This window comes from Bacillus rossius, chromosome 15, assembly GCF_032445375.1.
Source record: "Bacillus rossius redtenbacheri isolate Brsri chromosome 15, Brsri_v3, whole genome shotgun sequence".
Taxonomy (NCBI): domain Eukaryota; kingdom Metazoa; phylum Arthropoda; class Insecta; order Phasmatodea; family Bacillidae; genus Bacillus; species Bacillus rossius.
In genome coordinates this window covers 2,974,469-2,996,109 of record NC_086342.1, presented here as the reverse complement: position 1 = coordinate 2,996,109, position 21,641 = coordinate 2,974,469, and the positions used below count along the sequence as shown (strand labels likewise).

Here is a 21,641-nt window from a genome sequence, read left to right as displayed (position 1 = left end):
TTTTTTTTTTCGACTGTTGGTAACTGAAGATAGAACCACGTGTTAGGAACTTGGTTATTCGTTAACTAAGTGGGTGTTTCAACATACCACTGCTGATTTCTGTAAACTCGACAGTTAGTATTCTTGGCCGTAAGACTCAGTTGGAAACAGGGCTTGAGAGAAGAAACAAGTAGTTACTTCTTATTACACTGATTATTATGTGTTAGTAGTACATAAGCCTGCAATTAGTAATTTCATTATACTGTAATGTCTATGTTTTGTATTTCTTTTTATGCATTTTATATTTTGATGTTTATTTTTAATAGTTATACTTATTTTAACTTTACTTGTTTGTTTGTATTTTGTTTGTATTGTTTATATGTTGTCCTGGTATACATGTGTTGTGCCCACCGCTAAAGCCCTCGGCTGTTGGTGGGCATGTTACAATATTAAATAAATAAATAAATAAATAAATAAATTAATTAATAAAATAACTACAAAATTAGCTCCAGTTAAAGCCATGATGGCTGCAGCTGAATGTTGGGTCCAGCTGTCAGCTGTAGGGTGTGCCAGCGTTCACAGTAGAACTGCAGCCGGTGGGGGACTGCGGTGTGGTTGCAGGAGCGATGACGTGGCAGCCTGGAGACCAGGCCCCCGCCGCGACCGCCGCCACCAGGACTCCCGCCGCACACCTCGTACCTTCAGAAGGTAGGGCGGCCGGCCCCCCGGCCCGGCGTCCCCTCGCCCGCCGTGTGTCGCGCCTGCACGCGCTTCCTCCCGTCTGTGCATCTTGCTGTGTCGTGGGTAGTGCGCGGGCTCTCTTGGCATATCATGGTGTTCATGGCGTGGGGCCAGCGGCTCCGAGAGTTTGCTCCGAGCGGAGAAGGCGCGGGAACAGGGAGCTGCTCACCCTGACGCCTCGTGGGTCGTGTGTGGCAGGCTCTGTCCGCAAGCAGGTGGTCCCAGCACCGTCAACTCCGTGGCCAGTTCTGAAACCTTCTTACCTCGTCCAGGGTCATTACTTCATTTCTACTTTCAACACGGTTAAACCCGTGGACTTTTTCGAGTGGCCGAACTTCATGTATTTAGTGCAAACTTGTTGCTCAATTTGCTGGCAAAGTTCAAATTTTTAACATTTTTGGTGCAGTACGTATGAGGAGAACCGAATGGAATGAAAAAAAAACTGAAAATAATTGTTTTCAAAGGCAATGCTGGTGGCTACTGCGTGCTGAATTTCACATTTCTTTCAGAAAAATTTATTTAATTTCACTCAAATTTTTTTAATATCGTAAAACTACCGAGGATTCAAAAAAGGGCTAGCTAAAATTAAAGAATTTCTTTTCTGATATAGAAATTAAACCCCATCACATAGTAGCCAGTAAAATTGACTTTGAACCTAAAAAGTTCCAGTTTTACATTCCGTTTTCATTCTTCTTATCCATGCTGCAAAAAAACATTAAAAATACAGTTTTGCTAGCTAATTATGGAAAAAAGTATGCAATATATATATATATATTTTTTTGTCATTTGACAAAAGTTTAGCCACTCAAGAAGTTTGCAAGTTTAACCACGTGGAAAGTAAATATAAAATAATTAGCTGGAACGGAACACACAGCCTTAGGGCTCAGTCCCACAAGCCATTTGGTTATTTTATTTTATTTTCATTGCTGTTATTTTAGGGCTAGACCTGTGAGTCTCTCATAGTAGCGCTTTTGTATTTGTTGTTTGATCACAAATTTGGTCACCAGGTGTGTTCTAAGTGTTATTGCGAGCTGCAAAATGTCATGCAAGTGATCACCTTCTACCCACTGTGAGTTAATAACTAGCCCATATATTGTGTCAAAATTCGTGATGAAGCATAAAATGCAAGAGAGCTATTGTGATCAACTTTCAGGAACAGCCTAAAATGATAGCATTGATAAGAATATCAAATAACCAACTTAAGTCATGGGAAACCTCACAAACAATTTTTATACCCCCAATTGTGTTAGATATTAAATATTAACAAAAATATTTTTTCATTAGGTATTTTTGTGATGGTTGGAATTATGTTACAAGTAAAGGGGACTTAAACATAAACTTATTTCTGAACAAAAGCTGTAGTAAAAAAAAATAAGGGCTTCATAAGTAGGCTTTTATCTTGGTAAACATTTATGTTGCTATTGATTGCTATCCGTAGGTGGATTGTGAAAAATTAAAATTGCTGAGAATTCATCCAACTGTTCTTTGAAGTACCTGAAAAATGAGCCACCAAAAATAAATGTTAAATTTTTTATAGGACAATAAAAATATAAAAATGCAAATTTTTTTTTTAATGGTCACTATGTTAACTAGGTTATCACTGACATTGTCGTAGTCAGACTATGCTTTTTATGGTCAGATAGGTTTTTCAAATATTTTGATTTAAAAAAATATTTAATTTAGTTGGAATGCAGTATCATAGAGTGTGGGTGGGAACAGGTGTGACTCGAGACACAGAAAGATTTTGAAAGCTATCTTAGTAACAGTAAAATCAATATTAATGTTTACTTTTTTATGTATTGTGTGAGATTATATTTCAGTAGCTCCATACAAGTTATAATTTATCTAATTTTTTAATCAAGTTAATGCAATTTTTTTCATTAGATTATGCACAGTTTTGTTGGAATGAAAAAAAAAATTCAAAAGAGACTTAAGGTTTGAGTCAAAGCATTGAATCACATACGTACATATTAATAGATCTTTTTTATTATTATTTACAAGTTTTGCCTATTTTTAGTATGTGTAGAAAATTTAAAATTATCTTAAAACCATTTTTTTTTGTTTTCATAGTTTTCAGGGACAGTCTAGCAGAAATTCAACATACACAGTACTATTTTACTGGGTTGAGGGGGGGGGGGGGGGGGGAAACCCCTCCTGTAAAACATAAACATATAAAATTCAAGCAAACATGTACGGCTGGTGGAAGTGGTTCCAAATTGAAGTGAATGCAACAAACGGTCTCGGCTGCGAGCAGTTACTTGCAAGCAGCGTGTGCACAATGCTGTGAATTCGTTAAAATATTCGGTTAAGAAACGTAAAGGCCGCAGCAACGTTTGCTGTAGCGTGTGGACAATAAAATAGACACTTAGGGCTTTGGCTGCCATCAATTCAAACCTTTTTGACGTGAAACATCGTTAAAATTACACAGACACATACAGGTACCAGAATATAAGTTTGTACCGTAATGAAAAGATCTGTATCGTCTGGCCTTAATAATTCCCTAACTATTGGTGCGGTGTCATTATTTAACGTGTACAGTTAGCTCGCTGATAAAACCTTGAGTTCGCGTCTCTGGCAGGTTGGCAGGGAAGGGAAACCGCGCGGATTGACTCTCTCTCTCTCTCTCTCTCTCTTGTCCTTTCTGTTCAGTGTAGCTCACGACTCAGACGCGATAGCGCGGTGATTCGTGTGTTTGTGATTAGAGTATATCTATACTGAAATTTAAGCCAATAATAGCGTGCTTTGGACAACATTTATATGTAAAAATGTAAAGTGTCAGCCTGTGCAAGAGCCAGCCGAAAATATAATTCACGCCTATAGTTGGAAAGAGGGGGCCATGGGCCACGCACAGGTTACCCCATTGTCCGGTGTGGAGCGAGCGATACGGTTTCGGGAGCGTCACAAAGCTGCCATTGCAAGTTCAGTGAATGCGAGCACCTGTACCGCTGTTGTACCTCTATCGAGCGAATAGCACCATTCTGTGTCTTTTTGTTCTAGAAGTTTTAATACGCAGTCAATTTCTTGTTCTCACACCGACGTTTCACGCTAAACCAACAGCCGTGTGTCCCAACACAGCCCCAACCAATTTCTTTCTTTAAATGAGACTTACAAAGCAACACCCTGTCGGTTTGACAGGGTTTTTTCTGAACATGCTTCAATTTTATCTTCCATTTTTGAGGATATGGTTCTTACTCAATAAAAATTTCTTCAGCCACAAAGTAATTAGTATGTTAGCATGGGAAGAAAAGTAAAATGCTTACCCAATCAAAAATTTCAAGAGAAGAGAGTAGAAGGGGAACAATTCTGTCTCTCCGTACTACCGACCGGCATGTTCCGTGAATACATGTGCAGTTTTTTGTGGTTTAATGAAATGGTTCTTATCATTCTTTAAAGAATGCGTTAGTTTGTATATTTATGTCTGCTGATGCATTCCTATGCATACAACACGCTCACTAATATTCATTAAATTTATATCCTCAATGGATTGAGTCAGTTTTACATTACAAGCAAAAAATAAGCAAATCATTTTAGGAGTTTTATTCCCAACACACAAGAGATCTGCGCACAATAAAAGCTAGTCGTCTGGTACACGGTGACAGCCTCGCGATGCGCGCAGTGCCGCGGGCGTCTGGCGTGACGGCGACATGCGAGGCTTCTCGCTCCGTGCTCGCGTCGCGTCACGGCCGCGGTAGGGTTTCAAGCTCCTTTCCTCCGCTAAGAGGATCGGCTTACCGAGGCCGCGTCTCGGCCGGCCCCGCTCGATGCCCGCGCTCGCCGCTCGGCCCCGCTCCTGTAGAGTGCTCTTGGCGCGCGCAGTTGTGGCAGTCTCTCCACTCCTGCACGTACCGTGCCGAACCACTTCCTCGTGCCGTCTGAATATTCTGTTTCATCATCAGTTTAAGTATTCAAAAGTATCGATATTTACAGCATTCTGCAAGTAAAAAAAAAAAAAAAATATGCATACTTGTTCTATTAAACGTAATTGCAGTTAGTATTTAAATTGTGACTATCTTTGAGGAAGGCCGACGGTTTCTTTCGTCTTTGCTCGTGGGGTGGTGAGTGAAATATAAAAACTTCATGCTTTTTTCTTTCTTTTTATTTTTACTCAATTTCTGTGTGGAGAGATCATGAATTCATGATAAAAAAAGGTGGTTAACTTGTTTTAGGAAGCTTTTTGAAAATTATAAAAAAAAAAGAGCCTACGAGGTAGAGTTTTGGTACTGAATGTTGTCGTAAGTAAGGTTAGTCATACTTAATGTACAAAGGGTTGGGCATGCTCACTAAATCATTGCGCTTATGTGGCAAGAAGTCTGATCATACTTCAGCATGGTGTTTAATAAATCGTAAGCTTAGGTTAACTTAAAGGTGCGGTCATCTGTATTTTTTATTGATGAAAACAAATATTTTTGCTTTTATTTTTCCGTAAAGGATAGACAACTATTACGTGCCTTTGTATTCTGTATGATAGCTTTGCAAATACGTGCTTAAAAATAAATAAGACACTAAAATAAATCTAACAGTTGTGTTGAAATATCATTCCTGAAACAACATAACATCACAGCATTCTTTGTTTTCTCCCTCAAAAAGCAAAGGTAGAAAATAAAGAAACTTACTTTTGAAATGAATGAATATCCAAAATGTAATTTTTGTAAAAACTTACATAGTTAATTATTCAGGATTCAATAATATCCTAACGTGTCACAAAAAGTTTTTTTTAAATGTTTTCTGTTCAAGTTTTCCTAAGTCTTGCCAAAATTACTTCTAAAACATAACAGTTTACTTTTTAATAATTGCCACATACTTTTACCAAGGAAATAATGATTTCTCCACAAAGAAAAGTAACAAACATTTGTTTGTGTTTGATTCTCAAGGTACATAATTCATAATTTGATTCAATTTTAATACAACATTCACATGAAAATATTTAGTTTTTACTTTTGAAAACTATTCATTTAAAAGTATTACCTTTCTGTTCATGAACTGAGCCAACATCTTGTGTTTTATTTTAAAAAAAAAATTTTATTTTATTTGTCTCATGCATAAATTTTTGAGTAGTGTTTACATTTTAAATTGTAGTTACAGTCACGCCCATGAAATATCTCCCTGTCATGTAAAAAAGGAACAGTGGGTGGTTTTGCGAACTGACTTTCTGTTGGTTTGGTTGAGTTGTGACTCGCCAATCTCTGCAGCTCACTCGCAAACAACTGCCGCCGGCGAACTGCAGCGAGTCGGGAGTGTAAGTAACAGCTCATGATATGCCAAGAGGGGAGCGTCTCTGTGTTGGACACTAGTTGCATTCCGGACGTGTTTAGTTGCCCCGCGGGGTCGGAGGAGGAGGGAGCTGGGATCTCTGGTAGCCACTCCGTCTTAGCGTGTCTCCACGACCTGCCGACATCGTCTCATTGGCCAACTGTCTGCGTGCACGTGCATGACTGCATGTTCTGTTCCGTCCTCGCATGAAACCTGGGGGGGAGAAACGGCATGTGATGATCGGTGCGTGTGATTAATGCCGTGAGTTTTCGGTCAACAGATTTCACAGGTGCCACTTTTGAGAAACTTAGGTATTTATCTCAGCTAATTTAAAGCTATTACTTTTGAAGAATACGTGGACCTTGCGACAGATTCTGTCAGTTCTTTGGAAGACTTACACTGATGAAAATGGGACTCAGCATAACTAATGAGATAATGTAAAGCATGAAGAAATTTTATAGTTCATGATGTAACTCTTGTCAGAATGTCAGTGCTCTTAAAAAAATTTTATATCTATCTTTACTCGTACTTCGATTAATGAAATATTGGTTGAACTTCTTGTGCTATGTTTGGAATAATTTGTTTTTGGTTAGAAAGTGAATGATTGGAAACAATCTAAAAAGTAATAAAATTTCTTACTTTATATAACTCTCACACAGCAAAGGTTAATGTGCAAGGATTTTTAATGGTAACTTTTCTTTAGGTGGAGTCTTTGACAAATGAAGAGATTTCATGTTCGCTATAATCATAAAAAAAAAAGGCTTAGTTTACAAACACATAATTTAACATATTAGATTATAAAAATTGTATGCAAACCATTCATATTTTGTATTATTGCTCAAGAAATAATTTTTGTGAGAATTTTAAGATGGCTTCCATTACTGTATCTGCAGCTAGGGAAATAAATTATAAGGTTAAGCATTTGAAACACATAATTACTGTCTGTTCAATTATATGATTTGTAACAGTTGCTGATAGTGAATTTTGATTTACCGGGCGCAGAAAAATATATAATTCTCATCAGTGCTGCAAGACACTAGAGCATGCATCATGCTGTCATTTTGTATTCTTAGTGCTCATACGAAGATACCTTAATCAAACAAAAGTTACGGGGTAGGTATCAGCAACAAAATTAGCTGAGGTTAGTCAAGAAACAAACAACGAAATGTTGGCAGAAATGAAAGTAGGGATCTATGTCCCCACAAAATCAGTGAATGTCTTACAGAATATTGCCAAGGCCTCCAGGAGTGTAATCAACTTTGTCAGCGTAAAGGTGACGCAAAGATCACTTGACAGCCGATAGAGCATGTGAAACTTCACCCAGTGAGCGGAGCGAAGCGATCAAAAATCTTTTGTACTTGGAAAAAAACATGTTTTTGAAAATTATAAAAAATTTTTTTTTTTGTGAATGATTTCATGTGACCCAAGAAAAATTACTTCAGAAACATTATCACATTTATAGCATTTCTAAGGAAGCGGGAATCAAATTTGTGTGATCAGACTCAAAAAATACAACCCGAACTATTTATTTATTTATTTATTTATTTATTTATTTATTTATTTATTTATTTATTTAATATTTGTTGCATGCCTACCTACAGCTTATGGCCTTGGGTGGTAGGCACGATACAAAAAACACAGATACATGCAGACAGAACAAAACAATACAAAATACAAGACAACAAAACAAAAACAATACACTCAACATGCAACATTTAACAATTAGTAAATAATTTCTTTACAAAATTATAATTTATAATGTAGGAAATAAAAAAAATTAAGTTAGGTATAGTTGTATTTTTTTTTTTTTAATTTTATGTTGCTATCTAATTCAGGAAAGAACCTTGCACATTTATTGTAATTTTTAGTGATTCTGAATAATAGATCATTTGTTTTACTTAACGTACAAATTAAAGATTGCTTACGACTATTGAAAGTTTGAAATTTGTTTGGTAATTTGGCTGAGTAACTGACAGTAATAGACTTGATGGCTAGGATGGGAGATTCTGAAAGCCGTGCATGCATTGAGTAACGCCTCGCGAGGGGAGGTGGGCTGGAGGGGGGGGGGGGTTGGAAGGGGCGGCCCACGCTCATGGTTGTAGGTCTTCCTTGTCGGGAAAGAGCAGAGGACGGGGAATGCGTCTAATCGCATTAGCGTGCTGTTTCTGCTCCCCCCCGGGTAGGACACGCCACTCTTGGGCGGGAGCGTGACGCCGTCGCCGTGTCACTGGGATATAGTCGCACGACCTCGATCGCGCACGCCGCCCTCTGCATTGCCGGCCGTGCCAACCTGTTGCCGCGTGCATGCCGTAGCTTCAACCTCGTCTGCGCGCGGTAGCGCCCCTCGCGCGGTGGTGTTGCCTGCGCTGTAGATGGCTCTCGCCGCCGGCGCGGAGCGATGGCACGGCCCGTGAACGTGCCTGCACGATGTTGCCACGCCACGCCACGGCTTTACTAGTGCTCGCTGTTGTGTTTGTAGTTTGCTGTGCCCACTGCTGCGAGTGTTGTAAGTAGTCCGTGCTGTTCCACGGTGGTACATTGTTGCATTGGGTGTTCATGTCGCCGCCACTAGCAAACCTATATCATTGTTTCAATACCTTCCAATACCTTCACCGTCAGTCACAGCGTATTGATTTGGTAAACATTATTTTCTGTGGATAGAACTCTAGCTAAAACGGTCAAAATTTTGTCCAGAAATTTTAAGCTGGAAATAAATTGTAAATAAGTTTCCTTACTTTACTCGTTAACAAGTTTACCATCAGTAAGTACTATAATTTTTTGCAAAATTATATTTTTTTACTTAACCTTATCTGCAGCTAATTTGATTTTGTATAAACTTTAAACACTTATTCAGGAAAGTTATCAACTTCTTGATTGTATCAACCTGTAAATTCAACCAAAACTTAATTTTTAATTTTTGTGCACACATTAGTATTTATTTGTCTTTCATGTTACTGATGACAATGTGACAGTTTTTTGAGGAAGTCAATCGTAGTTACTTACACAATTTTAATGTTACAGTAAAGGATATTAGGTATCTCACTTTTGCTTCTAGAAAACAATATTTTTTTTTAGTACATATATATTGTTTTGCTATTAAAAAAATAGTTAATAGTCATAATACCAAAGCTATCAACATTCATTGTATATTTAATAAATGTTGAGATTTTTATGTTATATTTATAAACTAGCTGAAATACACTGTGTTGCCCGGGCTAAACCCCTCTTGAGAGTGATTTTCGGAAAATCTTGTTCGGAGTTGTTGGCTGTGTAATATAAAGAATATCACTGCATAGTTTAAAATCTCAAGGAAATATACTTTAAAAATGGAAAATTTTGAATTTTATCACCCCAAAAAATTTTGTAGAACTTAATTGTTGAAATACATAAAATTTTTATTTTTAACGCTCCTGTAACCCTCTATGGGAGCTGATTTTCGGAAAACCACATTCTTAGTTGATGAATATGTTTTATAAGTAACATCACTGCTGAATTTCAAGTCATTATGATATAAACTTGAAAAAAAAAAAATTATCTTTCAAACCATCTTAAACCTGCTTTGGATACTGATTTTAGGAAAACCCATTGCTCAGTCAATGTGTATGTAATATAAAGAAACCCCTGACAAGTTTCAAGTCTGTAGGAAATATACTTGGCTGATGGGAAATTTTTTATCTTTAACACCCCCACAAACCGCGGGTCTGAAAGTGAGTAAAGAATTAAAGTGTAAAAGACGTCGCCAGAAGACGCAGAAGGCATCAACAATGCAACATTTCCTCTGAATTTCAAATCTCGAGGTTCACCGTTTTAGACTGTGCATTGTCTGACAACTCAATCACAAACAGGTAGAAGATTATTTTAAAAACGTATTTACCCCTTTTTCACCCCTTAGGGTTTGATTTCGCAAAATGGTACAATTTTTATTGGTAGTGAATAAACATGAAAACTTATATCAATCTAAAACTATTTTTTGTAATAAGAATAAAAATAAGTCATTTAAATTTAATACTTCAATACTTACATAAATTTACAAAACATAACCTAACTCAAAATTACTCAAATGCTTACCAAAACATATGAATAAACCTAAAAACATATATACATCTAAGTTACTTATTTTTTGAATAAGAATATTTATTACTTAATTGCATTCAGTCATTTTAACATAAATATCTCTGAATCTCTTTCTTCCCCGTTATTTCCTATGTGTGTTTCATACTTCAATTTTAAGGTCTATCCGTGACATTTCCCTTTTGATAAATTAACACTTAAATAAATCAAAATGTAATTTTTTGTTTGGTGCTTATTTTCAAAGTTCTTCAGAAGCCTAAATACCAAATTCCACGATTCTATTCAATGCAATTAAATTAAATTAAATTAAATTCAATGCAACGCCGTTTATTTACGAAGTTCTAAACTAAATTGTACAGCTAATGTGATGCAGTTCTGTGCTAATTTGTGTGGTACCTAATTCATTTTAATGATAACAGTAAACAATAAAGTACAAAACGGGTGATGACAATTGTATGAAACATGGCGACAAAAAATAGTCAAGAGTTTTAATTTTCCTTACTTTCTACTCTATTTGTTCACTGCTATTGCTTGGAGGACATAGGGAAATGACATTTACGGTTTGTACCTCTGTTACTTTGTATGTCTATATCCTCTATTTAATGTCCTTAGGGGATGAATTTTTAAAATTCCTTTCTTAGTGTTTACCTATGTTTTATAAGAAACTCCTTTGCGAAATTTTGTGTTTTTAGACCCGCTGGTTTAAGCTGTGCGTTATCTAAAAATATAATATGTCTGAAAATATACTAACTGGTAATGATCTGATACGTCTTGCACGCCACCATTATTATTCGGACCATTGAAAAGAGGAAACGTAATGAAATATTTTCAGTGGATTTCTGCATAATCGTCACACTCGCATATTCGCTCCACTGTTAGATACCGAGCCCCTTTGTGTTGGTAGTAAACATGACAGGATTAAGCATCGGACAACAGCGATCGATTTTCAAGTTGCGGTCAGGCAATTACCATTGCAATGATTTCCTGTCCAGTACGGTCAAATGTTTCGTTCCCGCCAATAATAAGATATAAGTTATTTTTTTCCAGTGTAGGATGTTGCCCGTAAACTTCTTTTCCCGTAGAAAACGATGTATTTTAAAGTTGAAAACCATTATTTGTTAGGATATTACCGGTTACTTATTCTTATAGGCAATGTGTATTGTTTCTTTTAAATCTTATAGTCTTTATCTTCAGCGCGTTCATATTTGGTTAAGTTGATTACTGTATAGAGTGCGCTCACATAGTCCAATATTGATATCGATAGCTTGCAGATTGCATGCAACGCGCACGCTCTATCTCATGCCGAGTGAACTACATTTGATAGCCCGCATTCTTTCCTGGTTAGTCTGTACTACGACGATGGAATTACGAAATTTCACCAAGAATAATTAAATTCTGCTTTAAGGTTTTCTTTTATCGAAATCTCACCTAGACATTGAGCTTCCCTGTTTTTGAAGGTCAAGTGTGCAAAGTTTCAACTCAATCAGATGAACAATGTGCGAGCGCATAGAAGACGAACACACAAACATTCATTTTTATATATAAGATTTAAGATTATATTAATGACAATTCTCTGTATATTGAAGTTGCTGTTCATAGGTCATTCATCAAACTCCAATTGTAAATTTAAGAATAGTTATTTCAACAGATCATCTACACTTACTGAAATTTTTTAAGGTATGCTAGGTGGTGGTAGTTTATAAATATAAATATAGGGTGCTCTGTTTAATGTGCTTAGGCCTACCATTGTAATTCTTGTTGTGTGAACTTTTATTCTACTAATAATATTCTTACAAATACTTGAACCCGAAAATACGTGACAAATAGTAGCTATACCTTCTTAGTTCAGTAAAATATTTCGCAATAAAGCCACTTAACGTTGGTTCTGCATCCAGAAGGATTAGTATTTTTTTTTTTTCCTTACTAGAAACACATTATTAGCTTTGACTTCAGTTAGATGCTGCAAAGGTTAATGCCAAATCATAAATTTCAGAAACATTTTAACCGTGATGTAAGACTTTCAGTGTTACATCATCAGGAGAGCTGTTGCATGCGTTGTGACATGAATGCCCATTTTATTGGTTGTCGTTAGTGACTGTTGTGTGTGTGTCTTGTACCGCTGCCGCCCTGCACACCATCTTCCTGCTACCAGATCCGTTAGTTTATAGAAGACTTGTTCCGTCTGTCGGACCCTCCTTCCTTCCCTGCCCTACCAAGTGCTTGTGAAACCCACCACAATTCAGTTGTCACGAACAGAGAATGTACTATTGCGACGACGAGTCTTTTTCATGTCGAATTCATTTGTAATTATTGTTGTGTGGTGCTGGGAATCTGTACACGTATTCGGCCAGAGCCCACTTGTACATACCGCATTCACTGAAACATAGCTTGTACATCTTACAGAGTCACGTGATACTAGCTGTTGAAGCATGTTGCTGTGGTCTCGTGCGTGTCTCCAGCTCAAACAGTGTCAAACAGTGTCAAACAGTGTCAAACAGTGTCAAACAGTGTCAAACAGTGTATCAGTGCACTGGTTGTACATTTCATGTTCAAGAAACTGTTCTGGCTGTTTCACGTAATAAACTTGAAAACAAAAAAAACACAACTGTAATAATGTTCTCGCCGTGCATGAAGTTAATAAGTTACTAATTTTACTTTTGAAAATTTAATATTCTTTCTTTTTTTTTAAGTATAATTTTTAGGTGCTAATTACTTTTAATGTATTGTCCTTAGGAGTTTTGTTAGATGGAGGGTTTTGAACTCATTTTTGGAATGACCAGATCAGCGTATACGCCAGGAACCGTCCAAAATTATGAGCCTAAACTGGTGGTAGTTCACACCAATAACCTCTGGTTGGAATGCAAGTGGTTCATAAACCATCACAATCTCCAAATTCTCACCGTTTGGATATGAGAATCTTTTTTTTTACTCCAGTAGATATTTAGAGCAGTAGCAATTATAATGCAAACATCAGATGGTAGTGATCATGTGAATGACAGCATTAATATCAACTGCCAAAGCACAGGGTCCTTTTGTATGTGACTGTGATCATCAACTGCACCAAGTTGACGCTAAGTCATCGAGAAGATGTTACATCTGCCACACAACAAGAGACTTAAAAGTCTCATCCCGACTGCACCATCATTCGCGTTCCCGTTTACTTTGCAAACACCTCACAGTTTCTGTAGTTCCCTTTCACGTTAATACGTTCAAGCAAAAGGAGACCGATCAAAAGTGCCCGCAAGTGTTTATCAGCAAACTACTTAATTAACGACCCACATTTCCAGCATTTTAATTGATGGGGTAGCCAATGAACTTTATCAAACCTTTGCTTGAAAATGTGGTCAGAGCCATGCCCAGTCTGGGACTGGAACCCCGGACCCCTTACGCCCAAGGTTTGCCGTTGCCGCTGCTATCTGCACCACAAGTGTGTTTACGATGGTGAATCCCGTGACCGTGGCCCGGTTCGAAAGAGATGGGGGCGACCGTGACTTGTAACTGACTCCTTGTCGCGCAGGCAAGCGGAATTGTTTAAAGAATGAACACAGATAAGAAGGGCAAAGGAAATATGAAAACCTTGTTTAAACCCCACAGTAGCATCAGCCATACCGCCCCCATTGTATTATTCCTTAGGGAAATTTTTCCAGTCAGGAATATGCCCTAGTTCTCAGAAGTAAAAAATCTGTTATTCAAGCTATGTACTTCCAACTGTTGTAACAGAATAATTTGCTTGCTGATTTTTTTCTTTTCTTTTTAAGTTACTGAATTTTCGGAATGTTTAGGCTATCTAGAACTCATCATAAATTATTTTAGTTAGATAATTTAGCTATAGATAGTAACATCAAATACTTTACGAGCATATTTTCATGTATATTTTTTCATACTAGTTTTTTGGTTACAATTAAAAAATTTATTGATAAATAAGGTTTTTTTTTTGCCCTCAGAAGTTTTTTTTTTTCTCTCGCTCTCATTCTTCCTCTCTCTCTTGATAATTAATTTTTCTAAAGAAATGCCTGTTGAGATTTCATGGAAGCTTCGCAGGTTAATGTAAGCTTTTATAATACACTTGGTATCTCTGAAAAAAATATATGCCCATGAGTTACAGGTAGTAACATCAACTAAAATAATCACACAGGTTAAGGATTGTATAGTATATAACAAAAATTCTCATTTTGAAATTTTGAATAATTTTTTTTTTTTCAGGCATTGTGTATAGCTTTTGTTTTAACTGATTAATCAGCTATTTTATTTAATGTATGATCAATTTTTAAGCTAAAGTTTCATAGTAGTGATTTAATTGTTTTAAGAAGTTATTATAAATTGTTTTTTTCGATTGTCTTATTTTTGATTTTTGTTTACAGTAGTTTTAGAGCTAAGAGATAAATATATACATATGCTTATTTATCATAACTATAAATTATGTACGCTAAAAATTGTGGAGAATTTTGTTTGAACAGATTAAGCTCTATCAAAAAATTTGTACCAATGTTCAACTTTAATAATTTATGCCTATGTTTCAGAAATGTCGCTACAGACATTGTTCATAGCAGAATCGTAAAATGATGATAATTTGTACAATGTTGCTGCTGTTACGTCACACAAGAGTTGTTGAGCGTTACGTGCATATTAACTTTCAAGAGCCTAGGGCAGTTCGGTTATCACTCGCTCTATTTGCGTTTTGTCGTAACTCAAAACGTTATTCTGCTGTTCTGATGACAACTGGAACTAACATCCTTATCTCAATTGGCTTTGTACTTATGTATGCTCTCTTCTTTCTCTGTGTCTAAAAGTGCATAGTTGACTTGTCACTACTTCTAATATGCACGTTTGTGCCCAGACAATGTGTTTGTTCGATGTTCTCAAGTTACAGCTTAGTTGTGTGTTTGTAGCTACTAACAGGCAATATTTCAGAAAATGTTCGTCAGCTAGTCAAGTGTTTAATTTACATTGTGGAGTGTTTTGATTCTTGAATCACTATTGCCATAGTTGTGCATCTAGGTGTGGTTGTTCGAAACTTGTGAAGGAAAAAAATTACTTTTCACAAACTTTAAAAATATCTGCTGCATACCATATCCGGAATAAAATATAAACATGAAAAATCTCAGTATTTTTTATAGTTGATGCACAAAAACAGAAAAAAAAAAGTGGATTGTCCAAAGGGAAAAACAAATTTGAAACTTCTTTTAAATCTAGGTTCAGTGAGTAGTGCTGTAGTGGTGGAAACATGGCATGTGATTGTACTCTGTTGACCCGGAGATGAATACAATCTGAAAGTTTAATATTGTCCTTACCCTGTATTTGCGTAACTTATGACACGAGCAAACTTAACTTTCTCTACAATTTCATTTGGCTTAATTATCACATCATATTTGATTGGCATTTGTTCATAAGAGCTATTAAAAATTAATTTCTTTTAATAAGCTGTAACATCCAAGCCACCATAGCTACAACATATCTGTCATTGTGTTGTAAGAAGTAAAGACAGTTAATGACAATTTCTCAGCTGGTTACTTTCTCATAAATGTTTTTCTAAGCCAGTTAGGGCTTACTGCATTCTAATGACAACACATGTACCATTAATGATTGTTTCAAAAACACTCGATACTGTTTTTTTTAAAACAACAATGCATAGGGACAAGATTATATGATTAATTTCGATAAAACAGAAGAAATAACACCACAAAACATGTTCATACACCATATAACACAGAAATGCTAGTTAATACATCATTTAGCACCAAAATGTAACTAAAAAATGAAATTAATCCACAATTTGACAAAACTTAACTCAAATTATTTAAAATTTTATTTTTTTTCATGGTAAAATTATTGAACATAATTTATTGATATGCTAACTTAATATTAAGTTGTTTGATCTAAAATATCTTATTACTAATAACACATTGCATAGTCATACACACTATAGAGTGGCATATAGAAGGTTCTTTTAAATATAAAAGTAAGTTAATAAATTTGAGATGAATGTAGACCAGCTATGGGGATGACGGAGGCTGTATGTTCTTTATTTCTTTCAGATAATTGCAAGATAAGTAATAAATTAAAAAAAATAGTCATAGAAATTTGAAATTTTTTTTCAGGTGAATTGAGGGAAAAGTCAGGGAAATTTTATCACAGATGTGTGTATATGTACTCTCACATCTGTCACGAATGATGTTGCACGTGTGTACATCCCCTGGTCAAACAGTTTGTTAACTTGCAAATACAAGCTGTAGTTAAACCAACTAATAAGACATGAATCACATTATTTGCTGAGGAACTGCAGGACTGTGGAGCTCTCGAAGCTCTGATCTCTGCCGCTGTAAACTCCCATGTCTAACGCGAGGGGCACAAGGGATGAAATGGAAAACAGAGGTGTGCAGTGTGTTACACATTTATTCATCCAGAAACACATACCGTTAATGACATCAGATTAAATACATAATATTATAATGAAGTACATTTGATTTCAGAGCCTTGGCTCCTAACAGAAGTCGAAAGAACTGCGAACAAATAAACAAAACAAATGATTAGCAGAGCCCTTATTTTGGTGAGACCGCTTTAATAAAACACTGGGCTTGCGGCTCGTCAACCACCACGCGACCCCGGCGGGGGAGCGTCGGCTTACACCGTCAAAACAAATTACGTGACAGCAAAAATAAACCATTCTTTACTGCTCCAGCCAGAACATCGCGACATCCCACGCGACTACACGGCACGTGCATCAACTATAAGTTTAACTACTGTCTCGGACATGCTCATATTTATCATCATCTCAATGAGCAGATAATTTTACTGTTTGTTGAATCGGTGTGTAAACGACTGCAATTTCTTCCTTCACGCTTGTCCCGTGATATGCTCAGCGAAGTTGTGGGGGGTCATTGTTAGCAATCTCATCAAACTATTTTCTTTGTTCACTGTTGTACAAGTTTAGACTACAATGAATGTAATTTGATAATGAGTTTATATAGGCATATTTTTAAAGGAAACGTCGAAATGATGGCCAAGCAGTTATCGTCTGTTTGAGTGTTTGTGCGGCAACGAGCAAAATGCAGCTAGTGTCTAATGCAGTGTGTTCTGTTTGTGTATCCTGACCACACGTTTTGGAGTCTGCTGTGACGGTGTCTTATGGCAGGGATGTTGTTATGTTGGCTGAACTGACCTCTCGGCCTTGTGAACAGAGCTGTCGAGAGTGATACGTAGCGACGGAAGGTCTGTATTGACCCGAGAGAATGTGTTTTAGTAATGTTTATGTGCCTTTTTGAACATTAAAAGAGGAATATTTAATGAAGTATTTTGTGGATGATTTTAGGTTAATGTTTGAGCCACCTTAGTTTTACATCTTGATTTAATTATTTTAGTTGAGTGTGCTACGTCAGTGCTATCAGTTTTTTTTATTATGAGCAAGAGTCATCTCAGTACAGTAAATTCCAGAGAGCTCTTTAAGAATTAGAGTAGACAAATTAATAGTTTTGGATTTTTAATCGTTAAAACACCCAGTTACAACTTCATTGTTCATTATTTTACATATAAGTTCAAGTTAGTCTATTTTAATACTTTTTTTTTCAGAAGTTACCATAGTTTTGGCGAAAAACTTTACTTTAGGTAAAGAGCTGTGTAGCATGTCTTAAACGTCATGTGACTTCATTTTCTACAGTGCTGTACAAAGAAATTTTAAAAGTAGAAATGACACGTAATCTTGTCATTCTTTGCTGTTTACTACTCGTCACAACCGGCATATGTTTAATTCTGCAGTAATTAAAGGATCACTCGTAGTCCAGCTTTAGCATACTCTTTTACAATACATATTCAAACAACTGGCCTCATTTTTGTAACCGGGTTTTTAATTCTTTAAATTGCTGTAATTGAAAACTTAAATAAAATTTATTCCAGATAAGATTAGGTCAGAATATATTTTTTCTGCTTATCTTCTTTGGCTCACATTTTTTTTCCATTTTACACATTTTACAATTTCGCTTAAAAAAAAGCACTTAACCAAGATCTCAGTGCATCAAAAATCAATTTAGAAGAATAAGTTTCACGGGCAAAATGAGGTGTAAAAAGGTAAAAAAAAAAAAAAAAAACATAATTGATAAATCTAGGCGAATGTTTGAAAGAAGAAGAACTGAAGCTCAGGTGAAAAGATGTGAGAAAAGTTCAAAGAAAGGATGGAAGATCATTTTTGTTCTTGGCATTGTTACCCGGCAGTGTTGCCAAATCCTCAGTTGAACATCTGCTCAAAGTGGTGGTTAAAAAAAATTATATATTTAATATTTGATTTGATGCTCTGATAAAATTGTTTACATGTATAGCTTCAATGATGAGGGAGTTGAAGTACACGGGAAGACCCAGGACGAGGCGGCAAGAGCAGATAGTTAAAGGAGTGCAGGAGAGAGGAGGAGAAGAATGAAATGAAGAGACAGAAGAGAGAATGGCGGAGTGAGGAGTGACAGAGGAAGATGAAGGAATTTTACTTTGCTGACCCGCCACAGGCGGGAAGCAGTTGATAATGATGAGTATGATTCCAAATAAGTAACTTAACAAACAGCAATAAAACATAAAAGTTGCTTGTAAGTATTTAGATGGTTTTTAGCAAATCATGTCTTTTAAATCAAAACAAACCACACGAAAACTCCGGCACCCACTAAAAGAAAAGGAAGAAAAAAAAACTGTATTGATATTGAAATGCGCTGGAAGTGCAGGGCAGTCCTGTGAGTTGGCAACCCTGCCTTGAGGAGCAGTCGGGCGGGCCCTGAGGGCTCGCAAGGTCACGCGCCGTTGGGAAACTGCTCAGCAGCTCCGAGGGACGTCCGTTTGAGCCCCTTGAACAAGGTGTTGGTGGTGGGGTGCTTCTGTGTTCTCACACTTGTCCTCTAAACCAGTAGTGGCCGACTTCGCTCTTTTCCAGGGCCAGATTTTGTTTCTGGAACTGATCCGAGAAGCAGATTATATGAATTAATACTAATGCCTTGCTACTCTGTACAGTAACCAACAAATGCAATATTTCGCATGTAATGAAGAAATGAAAATTTTGATACAAAAATAAGTGCCATCAACAGTAGATGGATCAAAAAATATATAAAAATTATTTTTAACTATTTCTGTAAGAATAAAATTGGCTTCATAACATTGTCTGTTTAAACTTGCTGTACACTTGCGAACGAAGGTAGCTGATACATGGCAGTTATCTGATGGTATTCCTGTGAGACGAGCCGGGCCCGCAGGCCACCGGTAGACTGTCTCTGCTCTGAACCGTCTCGTGCGCAGCGAGTGTGGCCACAAAGGGTGGTTCACACCATGGTTTCGGCGAGGGAACCCCTGTACGTAGGCAGTGTTGAAATAAACGGAGTGGGGACTTGCATCCGACTGAAGGTTTCGCCGTGCCACAAGACGGCAGGGTTGTTGTGGAAGGTCGTGCCGAGGCGCGCCAGTTGGTGGCTCGCTCGCAGAGGCAGTGCTGCTGACCGTAGCGCTCTCGTGCTTCACGTCTAAGCAACTCCCAGCGTGGTGGCAGCTTTGAAGAAGATAAACAAGGGAAACCCCCGTGAATAGATATGCTGCGTTTACAGCTAATGAAAGTGGTCAGTGTGGTCGGTCTTGCGGCCCTGCAGATGAGAGTGGTCAAAGCTCTGTCTCTGTAGTGCTCAGAAAGGCTTGTTAATATCTTGCACTTACCGGTCTCCAAACGACCTGTTTACTTAATTAGTCGCTGACTGCGCATTAAGGCTTCTGCTATCAGGGCACATATATGGTCTCTGTAGTGCTCAGAAAGGCTTGTTAATATCTTGCACTTACCGGTCTCCAAACGACCTGTTTACTTAATTAGTCGCTGACTGCGCATTAAGGCTTCTGCTATCAGGGCACATATATGGTGTGCAGAGCTTCAGGAAAAAACTAAGAGTTTTAAAAACTGCTCAAGAAGTCATACGAAAAGCATTTAAGAAAACACTGAAGGCAGATAAGTGGTTATGTTTTTCGTATTTATTTTTAAAAAATTTTTTAGAAGAGTGAAAATGGCTAAAACATGTGTTTACTGAATAATTTTTAGGTGTGAAACTTCCGATAGAGATCCTTAAAGCACTCAAGGGACTTGCAACACACCTTTAACTTAATTCGTCTGCCATAAAATGGTATGGTTTCAGCTCGGATATCATAGTTGCCCTACGCACGACGAGAAGACTGCGCGCCAGTCCAGAGGAGACACCGCGCTAGAAGCACCAGCGAGCGTCGCGCTTGTCATCCCGCCTCGCCGACACAAACATACCCCTGACTAGGCGGGCTCCTTAAAGCATTCTGCCCGCCAAGAAGCGGGAAGCAGACAAAGATCAGAAGAAGGGAGCTGAAGGAAGGCCAAGTGGGAGGGCTGTTCTCCTGAGAAGAAGGTGCACAAAGGGGTGACAGCTCTATCAGGCGACTGCGTGTGTTGCAACGTCTGGGATTCGAGTGGCAGTCTGCACTGCAACCAACCACTTCCTAGAACTAAATTATTAAAAATGTAGAAATGTTGTAGACCCAAATTACATTTACAGGAAATTTAAAAATAATAAAAATTTATACTGTATCATTCTTAAAAGGATTCAAGACAGAATAATAAAAAAAGGTTTACAAATTATCTTATAAAGGACATACATACTATCATCATTTTAGAAGGATAAAATTTTTAATCATTTTTTCCTAACCCAAAATGAACCAAAGCAATGGTATCAGTATTATTATAAGTGTAGCTTCACATTGATCTTTACATTATTCTGGGAAATTTGTATTATCCATCCCTTACTACATGTAACTGTTTACACTTGGAATAATAACTTTGTATTACATAATTATCTCACTTTTGTATTTAAAAATTTGTTTAGTACTATAACTGCTAGGTAATTTCTAGGGACTGTGAAAACTCTTTGTATTATTGAGAATTTTGTATTAACAGGGTTTTTATTAATGAGGTTTCACTGTATATATTTCTATTTGGAATCATTTAAAGTTATTAATTTTAACCACTAGTAAATTTTTTGAAAGTTTTGGTTTTTGAACTTATTGAATTGAAATTTGTTTTGTTTCAAATAATGCTCATTACATCATTGTAAGTGGAAACTTTAATTTTGGTAAGATTTTTTTTTCCTGCACTGATTTTATATATATATATATATATATATATATATATATTTAACTGTGGGTTAGAGTTATTTCGTGGTTATGATAGCAAAGCACACTAGAGCGCTGGCGCAGTTGGTAATGGCCAACCAGGCATTGGGCTGTCCCGAGTGGCTTGAACATTTGGTTTCCGTAAGTTTTCAATCGGACGGAGCAAATAAAGCAGGGTGAGACTCCGTCGTCCCCAACAGTGGCTTGGTTTCGCCGCTTCGGCTATTCACAGCAGACTGTAACTCGTGTGGAACTCTGTGTATTTGTGTCTGGTGTACAGTGTGCATGGCTTGTGCATTAAGGCCATTATTAAGTGTTCAGTTGTACTGAGTGTGCTGAAACCCACAGGTTCTCTGGATTAGTGTGCATTCTTAAGGGCAGAGACTGGCGGGGGGGTAACTTCCAGTCAGAAGGGTAAGTTACTGTTACAAAAATTCCCTGCTGATTGTGTTTCTGCTGGG

The 21,641-nt window shown here is 37.1% G+C and overlaps 1 protein-coding gene across 1 annotated transcript in view; it reads left to right on the top strand.

Moving 5' to 3' along the window:
- Nucleotides 1-21,641, top strand: part of LOC134539287 (titin-like) — a 299,819-nt gene that overhangs the window by 134,842 nt on the left and 143,336 nt on the right. Inside the window, exon 35 of the mRNA XM_063381173.1 lies at nucleotides 601-687. Coding sequence (XP_063237243.1) covers nucleotides 601-687 — 87 coding nt within the window. The remainder of the gene's footprint in view (nucleotides 1-600; nucleotides 688-21,641) is intronic.